Below are 21,659 nucleotides of genomic sequence, written 5' to 3' on the forward strand. Positions count from 1 at the left end.
TATGGTAAAGTTTAAAGTTTGTTTTGTTTTACGACACCACTGGAGCACATTGATTTATTAACCATCGACTATTGGATGTCAAACATATTGGCAATTCTGACACGTAGTCATCAGAAGAAACCCGCTAAATTTTTCCATTACTAGCAAGGGATCTTTTATGTGCATTTTCCCACAGACAGGAAAGCACATACCACAGTTGTGGTGCGCTGGTTGGAACAAGAATACTCCCAATCAGTTGAATGGATCCTACCGAGGTGGTTCGATCCTGTGAAGCAAGCACCTCAGGAGAGAACTGAACCGACTGAGCTAAATCCCACCCGTATTTCTATTGGATTAATTTTGTATGCAATGTTTATGTGTAGTTGACTGGGATCTTTGTGAAGTGCGGCATATAAAGTTCTCGTACTGTGTGGCGTAACCTTAAAATGTTTTATAAGCACCAGGTCAAAAAACAATCAATTAACGCATTTAAAACAAATTAAGACTAACCTTGTGGACAGTAGTATCCTGGCTGACATTTTCCGCCAGCTGTTGTCGTGTTTGGTTTGTCGGCACCACCTGAACAGTACCACCCAGCACTGCAGTCGCCAGTGTAGTTAGAGTTACCTTCCCCTTGACAGTACTTGCCACCAGGGCACGAGATGCAGTCGTCAAGGGATTTTCCTTTCTCTACGGGATTATAAGATCCAGGTGGGCATTTGAACTGAGTGTCATATTCCGTACCATTTGGACAATAGTGGCCTGAAATTAGAGCATTTTAAAATTTATGGCCAACATTTGTTAAAGGCGCAGACCCTAGTTTCAGCATGGGAAAATGGACATTGAAGTTTAGTTAATCTACAAACCCACAACACACATTTGGATATGGTTATAACAGAGAGAAACTAAAGTCTGTGTGTTTAAATGGGGAAATACCTTTTAAAAATAGCTAGAGATTGTCTCAATAATCTCAGGGATGGGAATTGGTGAACTGTCAAAAAGAGGAAATCTAGAGGGGTCCAGGAAATTAATGAAATCCTAGGTTAAAATCTGTGTCATCTGACACATTTTGGAGGAAAGGACGATTAAAATGCAAGGAAATGCAATGTTCCATGAGAGGAAAACAGCTGATCAGAGGAGAATTCCCACCCCTGAAATCTACAACACCCATTTGGATAGCGTTATAACAGAGAGGAGCTAAAGTCTGTGTTTAAATAGGGAAATACCTTTTAAAATAGCTAGAGCTCGTCTCGATAACCATTACTTCTCAGACGAATGTGTGTTTTTAGGTTTATGAAAACTGCATTTCGGGATATTACGAAAACCTGGATGACCAGAACCACTTCAGATGTATGAAAATTAATATTCTACATAATAAAATGTAAGTACTTCTAATTTAAATTATCAAAACTGGCTTTAATAGTGAAAAATATACCGAAATGTTTAAAAACTAGGGTTTGTCACTTTAAGAAATAAATTATAATGTTCCAGAAATTAACATAAATGACATAATTATTGGCTGGCTGAGGGTATAAAAATAATATTTTTATGCCTGGTGGATCTGTTACAAAAAATTTTTTTTATGGTTTAACATGGTACGAATAAAATTACATTTTGAATGTAGTGGTTATACAAGAAAGAGAAGGAAATGGTTTATTTAATGACACACTCAACACATTTTTTAATGTTATATTATGGTGTCAGACATATGGTTAAGGACCACACAGATATTGTGGGAGGAAACCCACTGTCACCACTTCAGTGGCTACTCTTTTCAATTAGAAGCAAGGGATCTTTTATATGCACCATCCCTCAGACAGGATAACACATACCACAGCCTTTGATATACCAGTCGTGGTTCACTGGCTAGAATGAGACACACACACACACACACACATATAAACCATCACTGCTGCTACAAAGTGGAGGATTTGCAGATGCCCCCCTTGCCCTTGCCCTTGCCCTTGCCCCCACCTGCACCCGCTTCTTATGCCAGTGAGTGAGACTAAAAACCTGCTAGTTAACTCACCTGTTGAACACGGAGCACTGAGGAATTCTGATGAGTTGGCTAGACAGAAGTATCCAGCTGGACAGGAAGTGCACTCCGATTGGCCGATCATATCAGCATAGCTTCCTGCCGGACACGGAACCGCCTTCTCCGACATGGCTGGACAGTAATGGCCGAGTGGGCAAACGCCACCAACTCCTTTGTGTACGGCTTGGTCTGGGCATGAGCAGTTGATGGTCTCGTTGGAGGAACCAGGCATCGGGCGATCCACTCCTGACGTACAGTAGTAACCTAGATAGAGAGGAAAATAACATTGATACTGGAGTACATATCATTTTATAGAAGGTAATAAGTTTGTGATATATCTACAGGCTCCAGTGTAAAGAAGAAAATGGCGGCAACAAGGAACTTCTGTGCTTTCACTGTTTACACTTTATAACTATCGGTAGGTATATTAATGTCATGGATGGGTCAAAGATTACTGGTGGCCATCAATGAAATGTTGCATGTAACAGCAAATCGGAACAAGTGACTTGTAGATGTTTCTTTTGTTTTCGTACAATCGTAGTTATAACTATCGGTAGGTATATCAATGTCACGGATGGGTCAAAGATTACTGGTGGCCAACTATGTTGCATGTAACAGCAAATCTGAACAAGTGACTTGTAGATGTTTCTTTTGTTTTCGTACAATCGTAGTTATAACTATCGGTAGGTATATTAATGTCATGGATGGGTCAAAGATTACTGGTGGCCAACTATGTTGCATGTAACAGCAAATCGGAACAAGTGACTTGTAGATGTTTCTTTTGTTTTCGTACGATCGTAGCATTGTAGATTTTGTTGTTTTGGGGGAGTTTTTACTACTTTCCATCGGGATTGCATAGAGTCATTTTTAGTTGCCCGAATCTAAAAACCACTGGCCTTGGTCATTGGGCCACCGTATTCTAGAACGTCCGAAACTACATACTATAATTTTATTTTCTGTTGTTTTTTGTTTATTTATTACTATTACTTATCATTATTTTCTTTATACATAATCATACACAAGATGAATGTTCCAAATTGGTTTTAGAGTTCAGGAATAAAAAATAAAAATACTTCTTAAATGCATGAAATATAAAATAAATTGTAATAATGAAAAAAAATATGCTAGATTTATTATTTTGTGGAGAAATTAAAATTGATTTCAGAGGTTGCAGAACAGAGAAGCAGTTGGGGAAATACCATTTTTATCTCCCAGACAGTGCCCCCTACCTACCCACCCACCCCACACTAATAAATACATTATGTGGGCCCATATATATCCTGGTAATACATGTAATAATAATAATGGAAGGAAGGAAATGTTTTTTCATTTAACGATGCACTCAACATATTTTATTTACTGTTATATGGCATCGGACATATGGTTAAGGACCACACAGAGATACTGAAAGAGGAAACCCGCTGTTGCCACTTCATGGGCTACTCTTTTCGATTAGCAGCAAGGGATCTTTTATATGCACCATCCCACAGACAGGATAGTACATACCACGGCCTTTGTTACACCATTTGTGGAGCACTGGCTGGAACAAGAAATAGCCCAATGTGTCCACCGTTGGGAATTGATCCTACATGGATCGCGCATCAGGCGAGTGCTGTACCACTGAGCTACAACCCGCCCCTAATAACAACGGTTGAGGTCCTCAAATACATTGAACTGACAGTGTCATGTAATGTCATGTCATAGGGTTTTACGTGCACATTTAGAACAAGCTGTTGTAGCACGTAACAGTCCTGGGTGCAGAACAGGAAAAGGACCGACAGTGCCCTTCCTTCCACTCTAAATACACTGTGGGGCCCTGGATTCTCGTGGTAACAATGGAAGAATCTCTTCTACAGGTACGCATCCTACCTGGTGAACAGTTTCCGGTAGGGGTGGTGAGGTGTTCTCCCTGGCAGTACTTCCCCGCGGAGCAGGCCTGGCACTGATTGATGTCGTAAATAGCCTCGACGTCGCTGAACGTTCCACTTGGACATGCGTGCCAGTCAATTCCTGTACCTAGAACACAGTACAGGAAATTTTTAAATATGAAAATGAAAGTGTATAAAAATGTATAAGGTTTCAGATGAATAAAAAAAAAGGAATTTTTGTTTAATGTTACATTAGTATATTGTGCCTAACACATCACAAATAATACTTACTTCAGGATAGAAGTACTCAGCATATCAGTGTGACACTCTTAATTCATCAGATACAAATTTTGCCTTCAGGATAATAGTATCTGCCATGTCAGGGCTGTGCAATGAGTGTTGAATTCTCTTAATACATCAGATACAATATTCGCCTTCAGGATAATAGTATCTGCCATGTCAGGGCTGTGCATTGAATGTTGAATTCTCTTAATACATCAGATACAATATTCGCCTTCAGGATAATAGTATCTGCCATGTCAGGGCTGTGCATTGAGTGTTGAATTCTCTTAATACATCAGATACAATATTTTCCTTCAGGATAATAGTTTCTGCCATGTCAGGGCTGTGTGTTTAGTGTTGAATTCTCTTAACACATCACATACGATACTTGCTTTCAGGACGGTAGTACTTGGTATATCAGAGAAGTGAATTTAGTGTTAATACATCATATACAACACTTGCCTTCAGGACAATAGTACCTGACATGTTAGAGCTGTGTGTTTAGTGTTGAAATCTCTTAATTTATTATTATTACATCATATATGACACTTGCCTTCAGGACAGTAGTAGCCGACAGGACACGGCTGTGCATTCAGTGTGGCATTCTCCGGTTGTACGGGAAGACAGTAGAATCCCCGCGGACAGGGCGAACATTCTGCTGCTCCGGTGTAGTTGGTGAACGATCCGTCGGGACACTCCTGGTAGATGGCGCTACCGTTTGGACAGTGGAGACCTCGCGGGCATATGAACTGTGTCGGGTTTGGTTCAGACATGTTGCCCGGACAGTAGTATCCTCCCCAACACATCTGTGTGGCTTCCGTCATTCCTGTAGTGAGAAAACAATGAATCAGTTACCGGTAGCCTCAGTGGTGTAGTGGTTAAGCCATCGGACTTGAAGATGGTAGGTATTGGGTTCGACTTCCAGCACCGGCTCCCACCCAGAGCAAGTTTTAACAACTCAATGAGTAGGTGTAAGACCACTACACCCTCTACTCTCTCACTAACCACTAACAACTAACCCACTGTTCTGTACATGTTACCGGCCTCGGCAGTATCGTGGTTAAGCCATTGGACATAAGGCTGGTAGGTACAGGGTTTGCAGCCCGGTACCGGCTCCCACCCAGAGCAAGTTTTAACGACTCAATGAGTAGGTACATTTTTGTATAAGACCATTACACCCTCTTCCCTTTCACTAACAACTAACATCACATGTGTGGCACGGATAACCATGAGAGACAAGCACCTGTCATGGTTGGAGAGACCAGGACAGGGATGTGGGGGTGGACAGCGAAAGAAGTTGAAAGATGGGAAGATTTGCCAATTGGGGAGAAATTTGATGGAATTCAAAGGAGTCAAAGGTAAGGGGGCAGTGAGATAAAAAAAACAAAAAACCACTAAAAACCCAACCAACTAAGTCACTGTCCTGGAAAGACAGCCCAGATAGCTGAGGTGTGTGCCCAGGACATTGTGCTTGAACTTTAATTGGATATAAGCACGAAAATAAGTTGAAATGAAATGAAATGTACATGTAAGGCCACTACACCCTCTTCTCTTTCACTAACCACTAACAAACTAACAACTAACCCACTGTCCTGGACAGACAGCCCAGATAGCTGAGGTGTGTGCCCAGGACAGCGTGCTTGAACCAGAATTGGATATAAGCACGAAAATAAGTTGAAATGAAATTTAATTATAAAGAAAGAAAGAAATATTTTATTTAACACACTCAACACATTTTATTTACGGTCATATGGCGTCAGACATATGGTTAAGGACCACACAGATATTGAGAGAGGAAACCCACTGTCACCACTTCATGGGCTACTCTTTTCGATTAGCAGCAAAAGGATCTATTATATGCACCATCCCACAGACAGGGTAGTACATACCACGGGTAATTGTAAAGAAAAACCATTGATAACTGAATGTACCTGGGTCAGGGCAGTAGTATCCGCCAGAACAAGGCACACACTGACTCTCCTGTGTGAGACCGGTCGCGTTCGAGAACGATCCCATTGGACACTGCTGTGGTTCGGTGCTCTCCTGCGGGCAGTAGTGAGCAATTGGACACTGGATGAAGGTAGCAGTGTCCGCTCTTGATGGACAATAATAACCTGAAGCAAACAAAAATATTTTGTATTTCAATCAATGTATGTTTAATAACATCCCGGCACAAAGAACATATTAGTCAAAGGTAAGTATATGAAAATGATGATGGTCAAATCTATAGATAAAATTTGAAAGTTAAATTCTTTGCTACATGTATTTCTGCAGATGGAGAAAAGCTATTACATACAAAAATCTATAAATCCTTTAAGAGTACTGGAAAGGTACAGAGAAGTTTGATCTTCCAGACAAATGGGGGAAAATAGAGGAGTTTACAGGATAAAATTTCTAAATTTTATTTTAACTGAAGAATATTAAAAAGGTTGAACTGAAGAGAATTATGAACTATTTTTAATACCATGACATTCTTTATTTTTGTGGACTTAAATTTTCATAGTTTTGCTAAAACATGCAACATTTTGTTCAGTATCACGTTGCAATTTGCTACATAATTTTAAAACTTTAAACAGTAGTTGCTAATAAATTTTTACTTGACTAGAAATACCACTAATCAACTTCACAGCAACTCAACATGGTTGAGATGCAAAAATCTTCCTGTCTAATTATGCATAAAAGTGACAAAAAAAGGAAGGAAATGTTTTATTTAACGACACACTCAACACATTTTATTTACAGTTATATGGCATCAGACATATGATTAAGGCCCACACATATATTGAGGGCGGAAACCCACTGTCGCCACTTCATGGGCTACACTTTCTGAATAGCAGCAAGGGATCTTTTATATGCACCATCCCACAGCCAGGATAGTACATACCACAGCCTTTGTTAAGGACCACACATATATTGAGGGCGGAAACCCGCTGTCGCCACTTCATGGGCTACACTTTCCGAATAGCAGCAAGGGATCTTTTATATGCACCATCCCACAGACAGGGTTGTACATACCACGGCCTTTGTTAAGGACCACACATATATTGAGGGAGGAAACCTGCTGTCGCCACTTAATGGGCTACACTTTTCGATTAGCAGCAAGGGATCTTTTATATGCACATCCCACAGACAGGATAACACATACCACTGCCTTTGATGTACCAGTCGTGGTGCACTGGCTGGAGCAAGAAATAGCCCAATGGGCCCACTGACAGGGATCGATCCCAAACCGACTGCGCCTCACTGTGCTACGTCTTGCCCCGAAAAGTGACAAAATTGACAAACACGATTAGAGTGTTTTATTGATTAGCTTACCAGCCTGGCAGGGAGGACCGGCGGCCGTCATGTTGTAGTCTGGGCAGTACCGTCCTCCTGTACAGTTCATACACTGGTCCTCACTCTGACGACCGGTCGCCGCATTGAACGTTCCCGGCGGACAACTCTGAGGAACAGACGAGCCCACGGGACAGTACACACCTGCATATTTGGAGAAAAAAATTAATATAAGGTATGTCTTAATTAAATGTGACCAGTTCCTCGTATCTCAGGGCTCACCCTGTATATTGCCAAATTAGCCAATTGCTAATTTTAATACAAAATGGCTACACAATTTAGACTGGTTAATAAAAATTAGCCAATTGCTAATTTTAATACAAAATGGCTACACAATTTAGACTGGTTAATACAAATTAGCCAATTGCTACTTTTAATACAAAATGGCTACACAATTTAGACTGGTTAATAAATTAGCCAATTGCTAATTTTAATACAAAATGGCTACACAATTTAGACTGGTTAATAAAAATTAGCCAATTGCTAATTTTAATACAAAATGGCTACACAATTTAGACTGGTTAATAAAAATTAGCCAATTGCTAATTTTAATACAAAATGGCTACACAATTTAGACTGGTTAATAAATTAGCCAATTGCTAATTTTAATACAAAATGGCTACACAATTTAGACTGGTTAATAAAAATTAGCCAATTGCTAATTTTAATACAAAATGGCTACACAATTTAGACTGGTTAATACAAATTAGCCAATTGCTAATTTTAATACAAAATGGCTACACAATTTAGACTGGTTAATAAATTAGCCAATTGCTAATTTTAATACAAAATGGCTACACAATTTAGACTGGTTAATAAAAATTAGCCAATTGCTAATTTTAATACAAAATGGCTACACAATTTAGACTTTGGCTAATAAAATATTCTTCAAATTAATCACATTTTAATTATTTTTCAAGGAATTACTCTGTACATCCGAAAACTGGCTAAACCAAAATGCATTCCAGTGTAAGCCCTGAAGAAAGATAACCAACATAATTTATTATGTCTGGATTTATTATTACCAGTTCTACATAACCACATACGGTTATATGGCATTGGACATATGCTTAAGAACCACACAGATATTGAGAGAAGAAACCCGCTGTTGCCACTTCATGAGCTACTCTTTTTCGATTAGCAGTAAGGGATCTTTTATATACGCCATCCCACAGACAAGATAGTACATACCACAGCCTTTGTTACACCAATTGTGGAGCACTGGCTGGAATGAGAAATAGCCTAATAGGCCCACCGACGGGAACACATATTTGAGAGGAAAAGATAATAAAACACATTTTATGTCTGGATTAAATAGTACAACTTGTACATGCCTACACATATGTCTGAATTAAAGACCGTTAGTACTACATACTTAATTACATATTTGGTGGGGAAAAGATAATTTAAATATAATTTATGTCCGAATTAAATATTACTAGTTTTATATTTGAGTTAATATTTTATAATGAACCAAGTTTTTCAGTTGTTGGGTTGAACATTTTGGACAGACAACTCTGAAGAACAGAAAAACCCTTGGGAAATCTATGGTTTGAAAACAATATAATATGAAGAAAATTTATTGTCTCTGTTTAATATTTATTGAATACTCAGGAAAGGGAGAAAAAGAAGCTACATTGAACACTAATCCTTAAAAAAAAAAAAAAAAAAAAATTAAATGGAATGGATTGGAATTGAATAATAAAAAAAAAAAAAAAAAAAAAAAAAAAAAAAAAAAAAAAAAATCAAAATCAAAATCAAAATCAAAATCAAAATCAAAATCAAAATCAAATCAAATCAAATCAAATCAAATCAAATCAAATCAAATTGCAACCAGTAGAGCAGTACAAACCTTGTGGACAGATATTGGCGTTATCTCCCATGACCGGCGTGGAGCTGTTTGCTCCTGAATTACAGTAATACCCAGCCTCGCACTTCCCAACGGGAATGGCCAGCCCTTCTCTGTCGCAGTAATCCCCACCGGTACAGGTCTGACAATCCTGTACCACCGTGCGTTGCGTCACGTTACTGTACGTTCCCACAGGGCAGGGATACTCGTTCGACCGTGTCGTGTTCTCAGGACAGAAGAATCCTTCCGGACATGCAGAACTGTTGTACAAGACGACTGGATTGAAAACGCTGTCGCAGAAATAACCGGCAGGACACGGTTTACAGTCCGGTTTCCCAGTCTCGTCTTGGTAAGATCCAGACGGGCAGCGTAATTCCATCGAGCTGCCTTCTGGGCAGTAGTGTCCCTTGGTGCAGGCGTAGGTAGAGGGCGTGGCAGTGTCCTGACCCCCTGGGCAGTAGTATCCCTCTGAACAGAGTCCGTCGGGAATACGGTTTCCTGCTCCTGCACAGTAGTAGCCCGGTGAACAAGGGAGACAATCGGTGTCGGCATCGTTTCCGGTGGTGTTGAGATATGACCCAGCTTGACACAGTGATGGAGCGGAACTTCCTGCAGGGCAGTAAGAGCCCTCGGGACAAAGACCACCTGTTGAAAGTGGACAAATGTAAGATATTTAAGGCAATAATTTAAGCTATTGTTTAAGATGTCTATGAAAATGGAAAATTTTTAAACATTTTAGCTACATGTATTAAGCTATTACCATCAACTGATCAAGTTTTTTTGTGTTTTATGTTCAGGATGAATGGGAATTTTACACGATAAAGCTAAACTCAAAATTATGAGTTATATCATAAGGCACTGTGAAAATTAAGTCCAGAAAACGTTTTTGGGTTTTTTATCTCCCAAGTTCAAGGGCCATAACTCTGTCATAAATGGGTAAATCGCCATGAAACTCCTAATTAACCTGCAACAGTACATGATAAAGCTATACACAAAATTTCAGTTCAATATTTCAAGGCACTGTGGACAGACAGACAGACAGACAGACACAGACACAGACACAGACACAGACACAGACACAGACACAGACAGACAGACAGACACAGACAGACAGAAAGACACACAGACACAGACAGACAGACAGACAGACAGACAGACACACAGACAGACAGACAGTTGAACGATAAGAGATGACACCTAGTCCCCCTATGGATAAATGGATGTTGAAACAGATGAAGACAAAACTTATAGTCCCCTCTGGTTGGACCAGTAGGGTAGTAAAAACAATATATCACCAGAAACAACCATTCTTGTTTTACCTGTAACATTGCCATCATCAGGATTGGAGACGTTGGCCATGCGAGTACAGTAGTATCCAGCCATACACAACCCAGATGTCTGGTTCAGGCCGTCAGTGGCACAGAACTCTCCAGGGGTGCACGGGGTGGGATCACTCGACCTCACAGGGCAGAAATACCCCGCCTTGCAGCGATCACCACCGGAGCCTGACGGAGTTGTGGTAGTCGATCCTCCAGTACAGTAGTAGCCTGCAGAGCAGTCGCCAGATGGCACTGATAGTCCTGTTTGTTCACAGTATTCTCCACCTTAAAACAATAGAAAATGATTTATCTATGATATTGGATTGCCCATTCTCAACCTGATACCACAATTAACAAGCAATCTGAGAGTACTGCTAAATAAAGCAATTCATGTCCCCTACTGGGCCCAACAAATTTTTCTTATCTCCTAAGTTCAAGGGCCATAACTCTGTGGTAAATCGCAATGAAAGTCAAACTTGATCTGTAACTTCTCATTTTGAGAGTACTGCTAAAGCAATACACAGGGTTCATACACTTAAAGGAAATCAAAATTCAAGGGTTTTTCAAGCACTTTCCAGGTCAACTTTACCAAAATTCCAGGACCTTACCGAGTTTCCACAGGTCGTTAAACACGCAAGTGCCAACCATCTTTGTGGGTTTACAATAGATTCATTAACTTGACACGCTCTCTGAACTTGCTAAATACCCAGCGGCAAAAAGTGACAAACTTTCTTTTCCAATATGGCAAAGCTGTCACTTGGATCTCATGGCCGCGTGTTTCTCGCATCGCGAGATAAAAAACAACAACAAACATTCACACGTCAACTGAGCCGGTAAACATCGATTGGCCGGACGATTGGCATTTGATTGTGCCACGGAAATGAAACAAATAATTTAATTACATGTTAAATAAAGTAAATAAAGCCTCCATTTTAGGCGTTTATTATAGCTACAATATTTGACATCAAATTATCATTTTCAAGGGTTTTCCAGACCGCAAGATGATTTTCAAGGGTATTCAAGCACTGGAATACATTAGTTTATTTTCAAGGGTTTTCAAGGGTTTTCCAGGCGCGTACGAACCCTGAATACATGTCCCCTATCGAACCCAACAATTTTTTTTATCTCTTAAGTTCAAGGGCCATAACTCTGTGGTAAATCACCATGAAAGTCAAACTTGATCTGTAACTTCTCACTTTGCGAGTACTACTAAAGCAATTCATGTCACCTACCAGGCCCAACACATTTGTGTATCTGTAACAGTACATGATAAAACAATAGAACACAAATTCATCTCAATATATTTAACAGTACATGATAAAGCTACACACAAAAATGTCATCTCATATCAGTATCTTTAGGCATTCTAAACAAAAATTTCATCTCATATCAGTATCTTTAGGCATTCTAAACAAAATTTCATCTCATATCAGTATCTTTAGGCATTCTAAACAAAGTTTCATCTCATATCAGTATCTTTAGGCATTCTAAACAAAGTTTCATCTCATATCAGTATCTTTAGGCATTCTAAACAAAGTTTCATCTCATATCAGTATCTTTAGGCATTCTAAACAAAAATGCCCACAAAACACAATTTCATATCTCCTAAGTTCAAGGGCCATATCTGTCAAAATTAGGTAATAGGCCATGAAAGTCAAACATTATCTGTATTAGTACATACTAAAGCTATTCAGAAAATTTCAGCTCGATATATTGACACATTGTGTAAGAAAAACATCCGGAAAACTATGTGTGGAATAGACAGACAGACGGATGGATGGATGGATGGATGGACAGAGATAAAACCTACAGTTGTAGGGACAAATAATGCATATTTTTTATTATCCATATGGTTCAACATAACCGAGTTAATAATAATCATACGAAGCACACATGTAATAACAAGTGTAATGACGTAATTTTGGGAAGCAACATCATAACATGACGTTGCTTCTCCAGTCCTAGTTCAGACTGTGCATTTGAAATATGACATCATTTCGTCGTCTCCTTCTAGATGTGGCTGAAACATTTTGAGTTGGGTCTTGTTATTCATAAAGAAAACAATAATAATATGGATAATAAAGAAATTATTACACTCGTGTGTGAGTCGTACTGATTTTACGAAACTCGAGTCAGGATTGATGTATTACCCTCGCTCTTGCTCTTTCGTAAAATCAGCACGACACACAAGCTCATATAATAATCTCTATTTATTAAACGAGAAAAGCTTTCCTCACCTGGACATTGTACACAATCTGCTGGTTTTGTTCTCATGGTCATGTTGTTATAAGTTCCGACACTGCACGGGAACATGTTCCACGCCTGGGTTCCAGTCGGACAGTAATGTCCCATGTCACAGGGGAAATCGGTGTAATTGGAGGTCTGTTTTGGACAGTAGTATCCTAAATGAAGTAAGAAAAATATCACATAAATACAGAGATTATTTTGAAATACATTGAAACTTCTCTAAACCAGACACCAAGTAAAATATCCAGTTTTAACAAGTGTCCAGTTTAGAAAGGTTCTGTTGTGTACGGATTGTTAAAAAGGGATCATGAAACATGTATGGTTTTGAGAGAATTCTGGTTTTCAGAGGGTCTGGTTTTGAATGGTTTCACTGTATAAGAAATACGACGGGGAGGGAGGAATTGGTTTAATTTGTAGTCTATTTTTCGGATAGTAGTAATCTAAACGAAGTGAGAAAAATATCAAATAAATAGAGAATGTTTTAAAAATAGAGCATAAGAAACATGGGGTAGAGGATCAGTGTAATTTGTAGTCTGTTTTGGACAGCAGTATCCTAAACGAAGTGAGAAAAATATCAAATAAATAGTGAAATTTGTTAAAAGGAGTAAAAGAAACACTGGGTGGGGGGGTGTAGGTGTCAGTGTAATTAGAGGTCTGGTTTGGACAGTAGTATCGTAAACGATGTGAGAAAAAATAAAGTAATAAATAAATAGAGATTTTTAAAAATAAAGTAAAAAACATTGGGGGGATCAGTGACTTATAGGTGAAGATATACGGTAGTTTGTTTTGCAGGTGGCATTGGGATCCTCTTTAATTATCTCTGTGGTCCTTAACCATATACAGTTCATAATTGAAATGTCTTAGAGTGTGACATTAAATAAAACATTTCTTTCCTTCTTTCTCTCAGAAAAAGTGAGAAAAATATTACATGAATCAATAATTAAATATCTCAGCTACAAATAAAAAAAACTGAAAAAAACAAGAAAGAAGGAAAAATATTAATTTAATAATCTTTAATGTTTATTGAACATGCAGAAGGAATTTTTTTTATTTATTTTTTTAACATTCATAGATGCAACCATAAACTAAGTTTCACTGATGTAGGAAATAGTTTGCAAAAAATATATTATATAGAGAAGAGAAAAATATAAGATAAAGTACCTTCTGGGCACTGGAGACAGCCATGCAATCCCTCTGTGTCTGCGTAGGTTCCGTTTTCACACGGTATCGGGTAGATACTGCTCGTACCGCCCGGGCAGTAGTGACCTATGGGACATATACCGCCAAACCCAACCTGTCGATCATCGTAACACGTGTTGTTCAGGGGATCCGACTGGTTGATACCATTTGGGAATTCACGGTCAATACCAGACACGCACCAGTGTCCTGCCGCACAGAGACCTGGAAACAAAAGAAGTTTAAATTGACAGACACAAGTTTTTAAACCCTACAATGTATTTTTCAATATCATTCCTGTATTTCTTTTTCCAAATTTAAAGAAAAATGTTGAAAATATATACTGGTCCTTACTTAATTCTGTTGAAACAAACATAAAGACTGGCTAGGGATTTTGGAAGCTATCTTAGAAGTATGAAATCGTAAAAAACATCATAGGCTATGACATCATTACAGCACACGCCATAGTGATGTCATAGCTTACAATGGCCTACTATTTTGTAATGCTAAGATAGCTTCGGAGATATGGGTTTTTACCTGTTGTTGAAGTCAGGTGTTCTCCACCACAGTAATACCCACCCAGACACAGTTTACACCGAGTCTTCTCCTACAACCCACTGACGTCAATACATATATTACATATGTCTAGTGGTAGATATATTACATATGTCTAGTGGCAGATACATTACATATGTCTAGTGGTAGATACATTACATATGTCTAGTGGTAGATACATTACATATGTCTAGTGGTAGATACATTACATATGTCTAGTGGTAGATACATTACATATGTCTAGTGGTAGATACATTACATATGTCTAGTGGTAGATATATTACATATGTCTAGTGGTAGATACATTACATATGTCTAGTGGTAGATACATTACATATGTCTAGTGGTAGATACATTACATATGTCTAGTGGTAGATACCCGCCCATTACACTATGTCTAGTGGTACATAGCAGGCTACACATTACAGTACGTACCTGGGTCTGGCGGTCTAGTGGTAGATACATTACATATGTCTAGTGGTAGATACATTACATATGTCTAGTGGTAGATACATTACATATGTCTAGTGGTAGATATAGTACGTACCTGTTGTTGAAGTCAGGTGTTCTCCACCACAGTAATACCCGCCCAGACAAGGTTTACACTGACTCTCCTCATACAACCCACTGACGTCATACATATATTACATATGTCTAGTGGTAGATACATTACATATGTCTAGTGGTAGATACATTACATATGTCTAGTGGTAGATATAGTACGTACCTGTTGTTGAAGTCAGGTGTTCTCCACCACAGTAATACCCGCCCAGACAAGGTTTACACTGACTCTCCTCATACAACCCACTGACGTCATACATATATTACATATGTCTAGTGGTAGATACATTACATATGTCTAGTGGTAGATACATTACATATGTCTAGTGGTAGATATAGTACATATGTCTAGTGTTGAAGATATATTACATATACCTAGACAAGGTTTACACTGACTCTCCTCATACAACCCACTGACGTCATACATATATTACATATGTCTAGTGGTAGATATATTACATATGTCTAGTGGTAGATATAGTACGTACCTGTTGTTGAAGTCAGGTGTTCTCCACCACAGTAATACCCGCCCAGACAAGGTTTACACTGACTCTCCTCATACAACCCACTGACGTCACTGTACGTTCCGCGCGGGCAGGCCTTCCAGTCCAAACCGGTTCCAGCCGGACAGTAGTAGCCCGTTGGACAGATGATGTTTTCTCCTTGAGCCTCGCAGTAGTAGCCAGCGGGACAAACGTAACATGCTGCGGCGTGGGTGTGGTTTACCTTAACATTTAATAATTAAATTTATTACATACCTATTCAATCTTACTATAGTGATAAAGACATTTTCAAACCATGAGATAAATTTATCTTGTATTACACATTATGTGCGATTTGGACTGGAACTTTTAAATGGGGAATTACCTTTTTATTTTACTGGAGTTAATGTATTTTTGTTACTTATGTCATATATGATTTACAAATTACGTCATATCATACTTGAAACATTACACAAGATTGATGCAGAGTATGATTCTTAACGTTAAGTAAATCCATGAAAGGAGCACAGATTTAACAAAGTATAGTTATGATGTTAAATATATTTCTGTAAAAATTAAAAGGTATCTAATGAATACAGAACTTCACAATGTATGTGGAATTCTATATATTTATTTCTCTTATAACTGTTACTTTAAAGGTATTGTATCTACTGAATACAGAACTTCACAATGTATGTGGAATTCTATATATTTATTTCTCTTATAATTGTTACTTTAAAGGTATTGTATCTACTGAATACAGAACTTCACAATGTATGTGGAATTCTCTATATTTATTTCTCTTATAACTGTTACTTTAAAGGTATTGTATCTACTGAATACAGAACTTCACAATGTATGTGGAATTCTATATATTTATTTCTCTTATAACTGTTACTTTAAAGGTATTGTATCTACTGAATACAGAACTTCACAATGTATGTGGAATTCTATATATTTATTTCTCTTATAACTGTTACTTTAAAGGTATTGTATTCGTCTAGCAGAACTAGCTCTGGCACTCACCAAATTAGCCAATTACAAATTTTAAAAATGATTGGCAAATTTTATTTTAATTTTGTGAATAAATTTCTTGCAATAATTGATACTGTGTGACAACATAGCTAGGTAGATGTATGAGATTTGGAAGTTTAATAGATAATTTGGCTAACGTTTCTGCTGAGGTTACGGCACTACGTTTATTGACATTGAAACAAACTCTATAATTGATGTATGCATTCATAGTCATCAGTGTTCTAGCTAGCAATAAATAGAGAGGTGCTGCGCCCTGCCCGCGTTTTGCGCCGCCCTGTCGTATTTGTTGCCGCACCGCCCCTGATTATCACCGCCCTGCCCTAATTCATTGTCAAATAAAAATACAAAATCTTGTTTCCTGTCAAAGCGTGTACAGTGTTGTTACGAGTCTGAATTCCCAACTAAAAAACGTATAACAATACATTGTTTGGCCAGTTGTGAAAGCCGATAGCAGTAACGTGGTATGTTTTTTCTTCTTCTATTGTTAGTCGATATAACTGCAGACGAGCGGACAGGCAGTCTTACAAAGCTTGAATGCGAAGTAATCCTCACACCATCACACACATAACCACACCCCACCTAGCAAACACCTAGCTGAAAGTAGGCCATCATGATAAACTTCAACAGAACGTCAAATGCGAAATTTGCTGTTGCAAATACCCAGACCAAGATACATATAGTTTTAACTGGTGTCAGTAGTCCTTATCAATGACACATTGATTGCATCTTTATAATATGGCACAGAGTTAACTAGCAACACTGGTTATTTGGTCTATGTAGGCATAACTGTGTTTTGTTAAAAGCATGCCTGCTATTTAATGAAATCTATCTAGAACTTGACATGCAATAATAGCCGTTTTTAAATGCAGTGAGCAACTTGTTACAAATATATCTTTATGTCAATGTTTTAAATTTGTTTGTTCTTTTATTTCTTTATTTCTTTTTATTTATTTCTAATCATTCTCTTTTCTTCTTTTTTTTCATTTCTTGATTTCTTTTAATTATTTCATTTATTTATTTTAAATTACATTAGGGCATGCTATTAAATGGTATAAATACTATATATAATAGAAAAAAGAATAGGATTTTTTAGGTGATCCAACCTTTTGTAAAACATTTTAATAGTTAAAGTTTGATTTTATTTAACGACACCACTAGAGCATTTTAATTTATTAATAATCGGCTATTGGATGTCAAACATTTGGTAATTTAGAAATTTAGTCTTAGAGAAAAACACGCTATTTTTTTCCTTTAGTAGCAAGGGATCGTTTATATACACCATCCCACAAAAAGGATAGCACATACCACGGCACATACCAGTCGTGTTGCACTGGCTGGAATGAGATTTTTTTTAATAGTGTCTATATTTAATATATTAGTACAATAATATTGCATTCGGCGATGAATGTACTGTTTCAACAAACATCCAAATTTAAGAACAATAAATTTGGGTTTAGAAATTGATTGCCCCCATCCCTCCAAAAACGTTTTGTAAATTAAAACCAGCATAGATATTTCTACATATACATGTATATTTATGAATGTAAACTATTCTATCATATCTAGCACTTGCCTCAAAAATAAGATTTTTGCATTAAAAATGCCCTACAATTAAATTAGCGCCCTGCCCCATCAAAATCCTAGCTAGAACACAAAACATTCCAATAGCAACTTTACACTGAAAACAAAAACGGTTATGCACTAATTTATTTTTATGTAAGGATATCCAAACTGACATCAATCAAGTTTGATGTCATTTCCATTCAAAAAGACACTGCATCCCATATTTGTATGTCATTTGAATATATAGTAATGGCTGACTGGAATTAAAGTTGCATACTATACAGTTTACAAAAGCACGTTGTATTAAGCTTGATATTATATGATACAGAGATTATTAACAGAGTGTGTTTCAGTATGGTCAATATCATATATTATTAGGAATAAAAATAATGTATTATGCTTGCCAGAGGTTCACATAATACAATTTTTATTCCTAATGTATGATATTGATGATGCTGAAAAACACCCTAGTAATAACCTCTATATATTATTTAAAGATTTTAGTACAATGCACTTTACGTTTCTTGCATACATGAGTTCTTGCATTTCAACAGACATTGCCATAGATGTTGATTATAATATATTGGACTATATAATATGTAAAATTAATGATTTTAGTATGATACTTACATAACTGTTGTTTTGACAAGGTATGGGTCCCGCACTCCCTTCAGGACAATAATTGCCAATTGGACAAAACGTGCTCGGTTCCCTGTTAATGCTGCCAGCTGGACAATAGTAGCCTGTAATAATAATTGTAATACATATATACATTATATATATATATATATATATATACATACACACACAGATACAGAGAATTACATGGAGAGAGATAGAGAGAGAGAGAGAGAGAGAGAGAGAGAGAGAGAGAGAGAGAGAGAGAGAGAGAGACAGAGAGAGACAGACAGAGAAAGACAGACAGACAGAGAGAGAGACAGACAGACACAGAGAGAGACAGACAGACAGACAGAGAGACAGACAGAGCCAGAGATAAAGAGACATTTCAAGTTGGGTTCACTTCAAACTTTGACCCAGAGAGATGCTATTTGGTATACTACTGCCTATATCGATAAATGTAACCAGTTGAATTACAAAACATTATATCACAAGAAAGGTCTGTTACAGTGTGTGGTTTGTTGGGGAGCAAGGCCAAAGGGATGTTAGCTTTAGCTTTAAGACATGTGGTTTTTGTTATTGTACTGGATTGCAGACCAATGACATCAAACTACACAAACCTGCAGCACAGGGTCCTGTTGGAGTTGATAAGCCTTCTGTCTCGCAGTACTGGCCAGCTGTACAAACGATGCAGTCAGACTGAGCCACCACATTAGTCCTGTTTGAAAATGTGCCTGTTGAAAGAAAAGAAAATCCAAATATTTTAAAGAAGATACTTTAAAAATTAAGTTTTGGAATTTATTTCGAGGTTATTAATTTAATGGGGACTTTTTATATTTAGTTATTAGATTTACAGTTTGTGAAAAATGGAGTTAAACATAAAAATGGGTATGAGGATTTCAAATTTTATGTGAAACACTTTTTCAGTTCTGTGCCCTGTGGTAATTAATCAGATGATGTTCCAATGATAAAATGATATTTTTCAGTAGTCATGGTAATGTTGGATTGTGTTAATGGCTAAAAGGTAACAGACTTTCAGTTGATCAGTATGCTCTAGTAGACCAGTAGGAATAATATATGAAGTGAATCTGTAATTGGGGGGAACAAGCCAGACTTCTGCCTTTATTAAAATAGGATAGGACAAAAGAAAAGTGCATTTTCATCTTCAAGTCCACCCTCACCCACCCATCTACCCACCCACACACTCAGTAATAGAGAGGAAACCCGCTACATCTTTCCATTAGTAGCAAGGGGTCTTTTATATGCACTATCCCACAGACAGGGTAGCACATACCACAGCCTTTGATGTACTAGTTGTGGTGCACTGGCTTTGACGAGAAACAGCCCAATGGGCCCACCGACGGGAATCAATCTCAGACCGACCGCGCTTCACACGAGCGCATTACCACTGGGCTATGTCCCGCCCCTTTTCTCATCAAAGACGAGATGAAACAAGAAAGAAGGAAGAGATTTGACTGACCGACGGGACAGAGAGAAGGTGATGCACTCTGAATGACACAGAACGATCCCTCGGGACAGTCCAACTCTGTCGCACTGGATGACTTCTCTGGACAGTAGTAGCCAGCGTCACACTGACCACTGACAGTCGTTAGGTTCAGTTCTCCACAGTAGAAACCTACAACACAAAATTAGGTTTTTTAATTTTTAGCCACAGAATATATAGCATACAAAATACAATAGTCACACCTCAATGTTAAAGTTAGGTTCAATTATGCACAGTAGAAACCTACAACACAAAATTAGGTTTTTTAATTTTTAGCCACAGAATATATAGCATACAAAATACAATAGTCACACCTCGATATTAAAGTTAGGTTCAATTATGCACAGTAGAAACCTACAACACAAAATTTGGTTTTTTAATTTTTAGCCACAGAATATATAGCATACAAAATACAATAGTCACACCTCGATATTAAAGTTAGGTTCAATTATGCACAGCAGAAACCTAAAAAATATATTAATTTTAATTTTGTTTTACTTTTAGCACACAGAATATACATCATACAAAATGCAATAGATACACTTTGATATTAAAGACACGTGGGGAAGACAATATACATCATACAAAATGCAATAGATACACTTTGATATTAAAGACACATGAGGAAGACACATAACCGAACAGAGTATCATTATCCCACATTAGGAGGTTGCTTTCAGAAATAAGGTAATGTTGAAATCATTTAAAATAGACTTTATATCTTTTGAGGAAGTTATCTGTACACTGACAGGTTCATTCGATCATTTGCACTGAAGATGAATATATTTGCTATATTAGTTTGGGTATTGTTTTCATTTTTAATATGTATTACATTTTTAGTGATTACATGTTATTTTCAGAGACTAGTTTTATGCATAACTTTCTCATAATAAATGAATTCAGCATACAAATAAAGATGTCAAAATAATTAAATAATATTGGGTTAATATAAATTCTTTTTGCGTTTTTTGGAGGGTTTTTTTTGTGTATTTTAAAAACTCAAGTCTCCCTTTTGTTAAAAACTTCACCTTCTCAAAATCTGAAAGGGAAGTAAGTGACTGCGCCCTACAATTTGCGCCTCTCTTGAAAGGGAGGTAAGTGACTGCGCCCTATAATTTGAAAGTGAAGTAAGTGACTGCGCCCTATAATTTGCGCCTCTCTTGAAAGGGAAGTAAGTGACTGTGCCCTATAATTTGAAAGGGAAGTTAGTGACTGCGCCCTATAATTTGAAAGGGAAGTAAGTGACTGTGCCC

General features: G+C 37.6%; 1 protein-coding gene across 1 annotated transcript in view; it reads right to left on the reverse strand.

The window, feature by feature from the left end:
- The window catches only part of LOC121387601, a 251,086-nt gene that overhangs the window by 132,689 nt on the left and 96,738 nt on the right, over positions 1-21,659 (reverse strand). Inside the window, exons 45-58 of the mRNA XM_041518760.1 lie at positions 20,383-20,538; positions 19,523-19,636; positions 18,915-19,027; positions 15,693-15,930; positions 14,074-14,313; positions 12,903-13,067; positions 10,666-10,950; positions 9,350-9,991; positions 7,480-7,641; positions 6,096-6,278; positions 4,718-4,990; positions 3,884-4,030; positions 2,009-2,278; positions 490-741 (exon numbers count right to left, since the gene is read on the reverse strand). Of these exons, the coding sequence (XP_041374694.1) occupies positions 490-741; positions 2,009-2,278; positions 3,884-4,030; positions 4,718-4,990; positions 6,096-6,278; positions 7,480-7,641; positions 9,350-9,991; positions 10,666-10,950; positions 12,903-13,067; positions 14,074-14,313; positions 15,693-15,930; positions 18,915-19,027; positions 19,523-19,636; positions 20,383-20,538 (3,240 nt within the window). The remainder of the gene's footprint in view (positions 1-489; positions 742-2,008; positions 2,279-3,883; positions 4,031-4,717; positions 4,991-6,095; positions 6,279-7,479; positions 7,642-9,349; positions 9,992-10,665; positions 10,951-12,902; positions 13,068-14,073; positions 14,314-15,692; positions 15,931-18,914; positions 19,028-19,522; positions 19,637-20,382; positions 20,539-21,659) is intronic.

The sequence above is a fragment of the Gigantopelta aegis genome, chromosome 13 (genome assembly GCF_016097555.1).
Source record: "Gigantopelta aegis isolate Gae_Host chromosome 13, Gae_host_genome, whole genome shotgun sequence".
Classification (NCBI taxonomy): domain Eukaryota; kingdom Metazoa; phylum Mollusca; class Gastropoda; order Neomphalida; family Peltospiridae; genus Gigantopelta; species Gigantopelta aegis.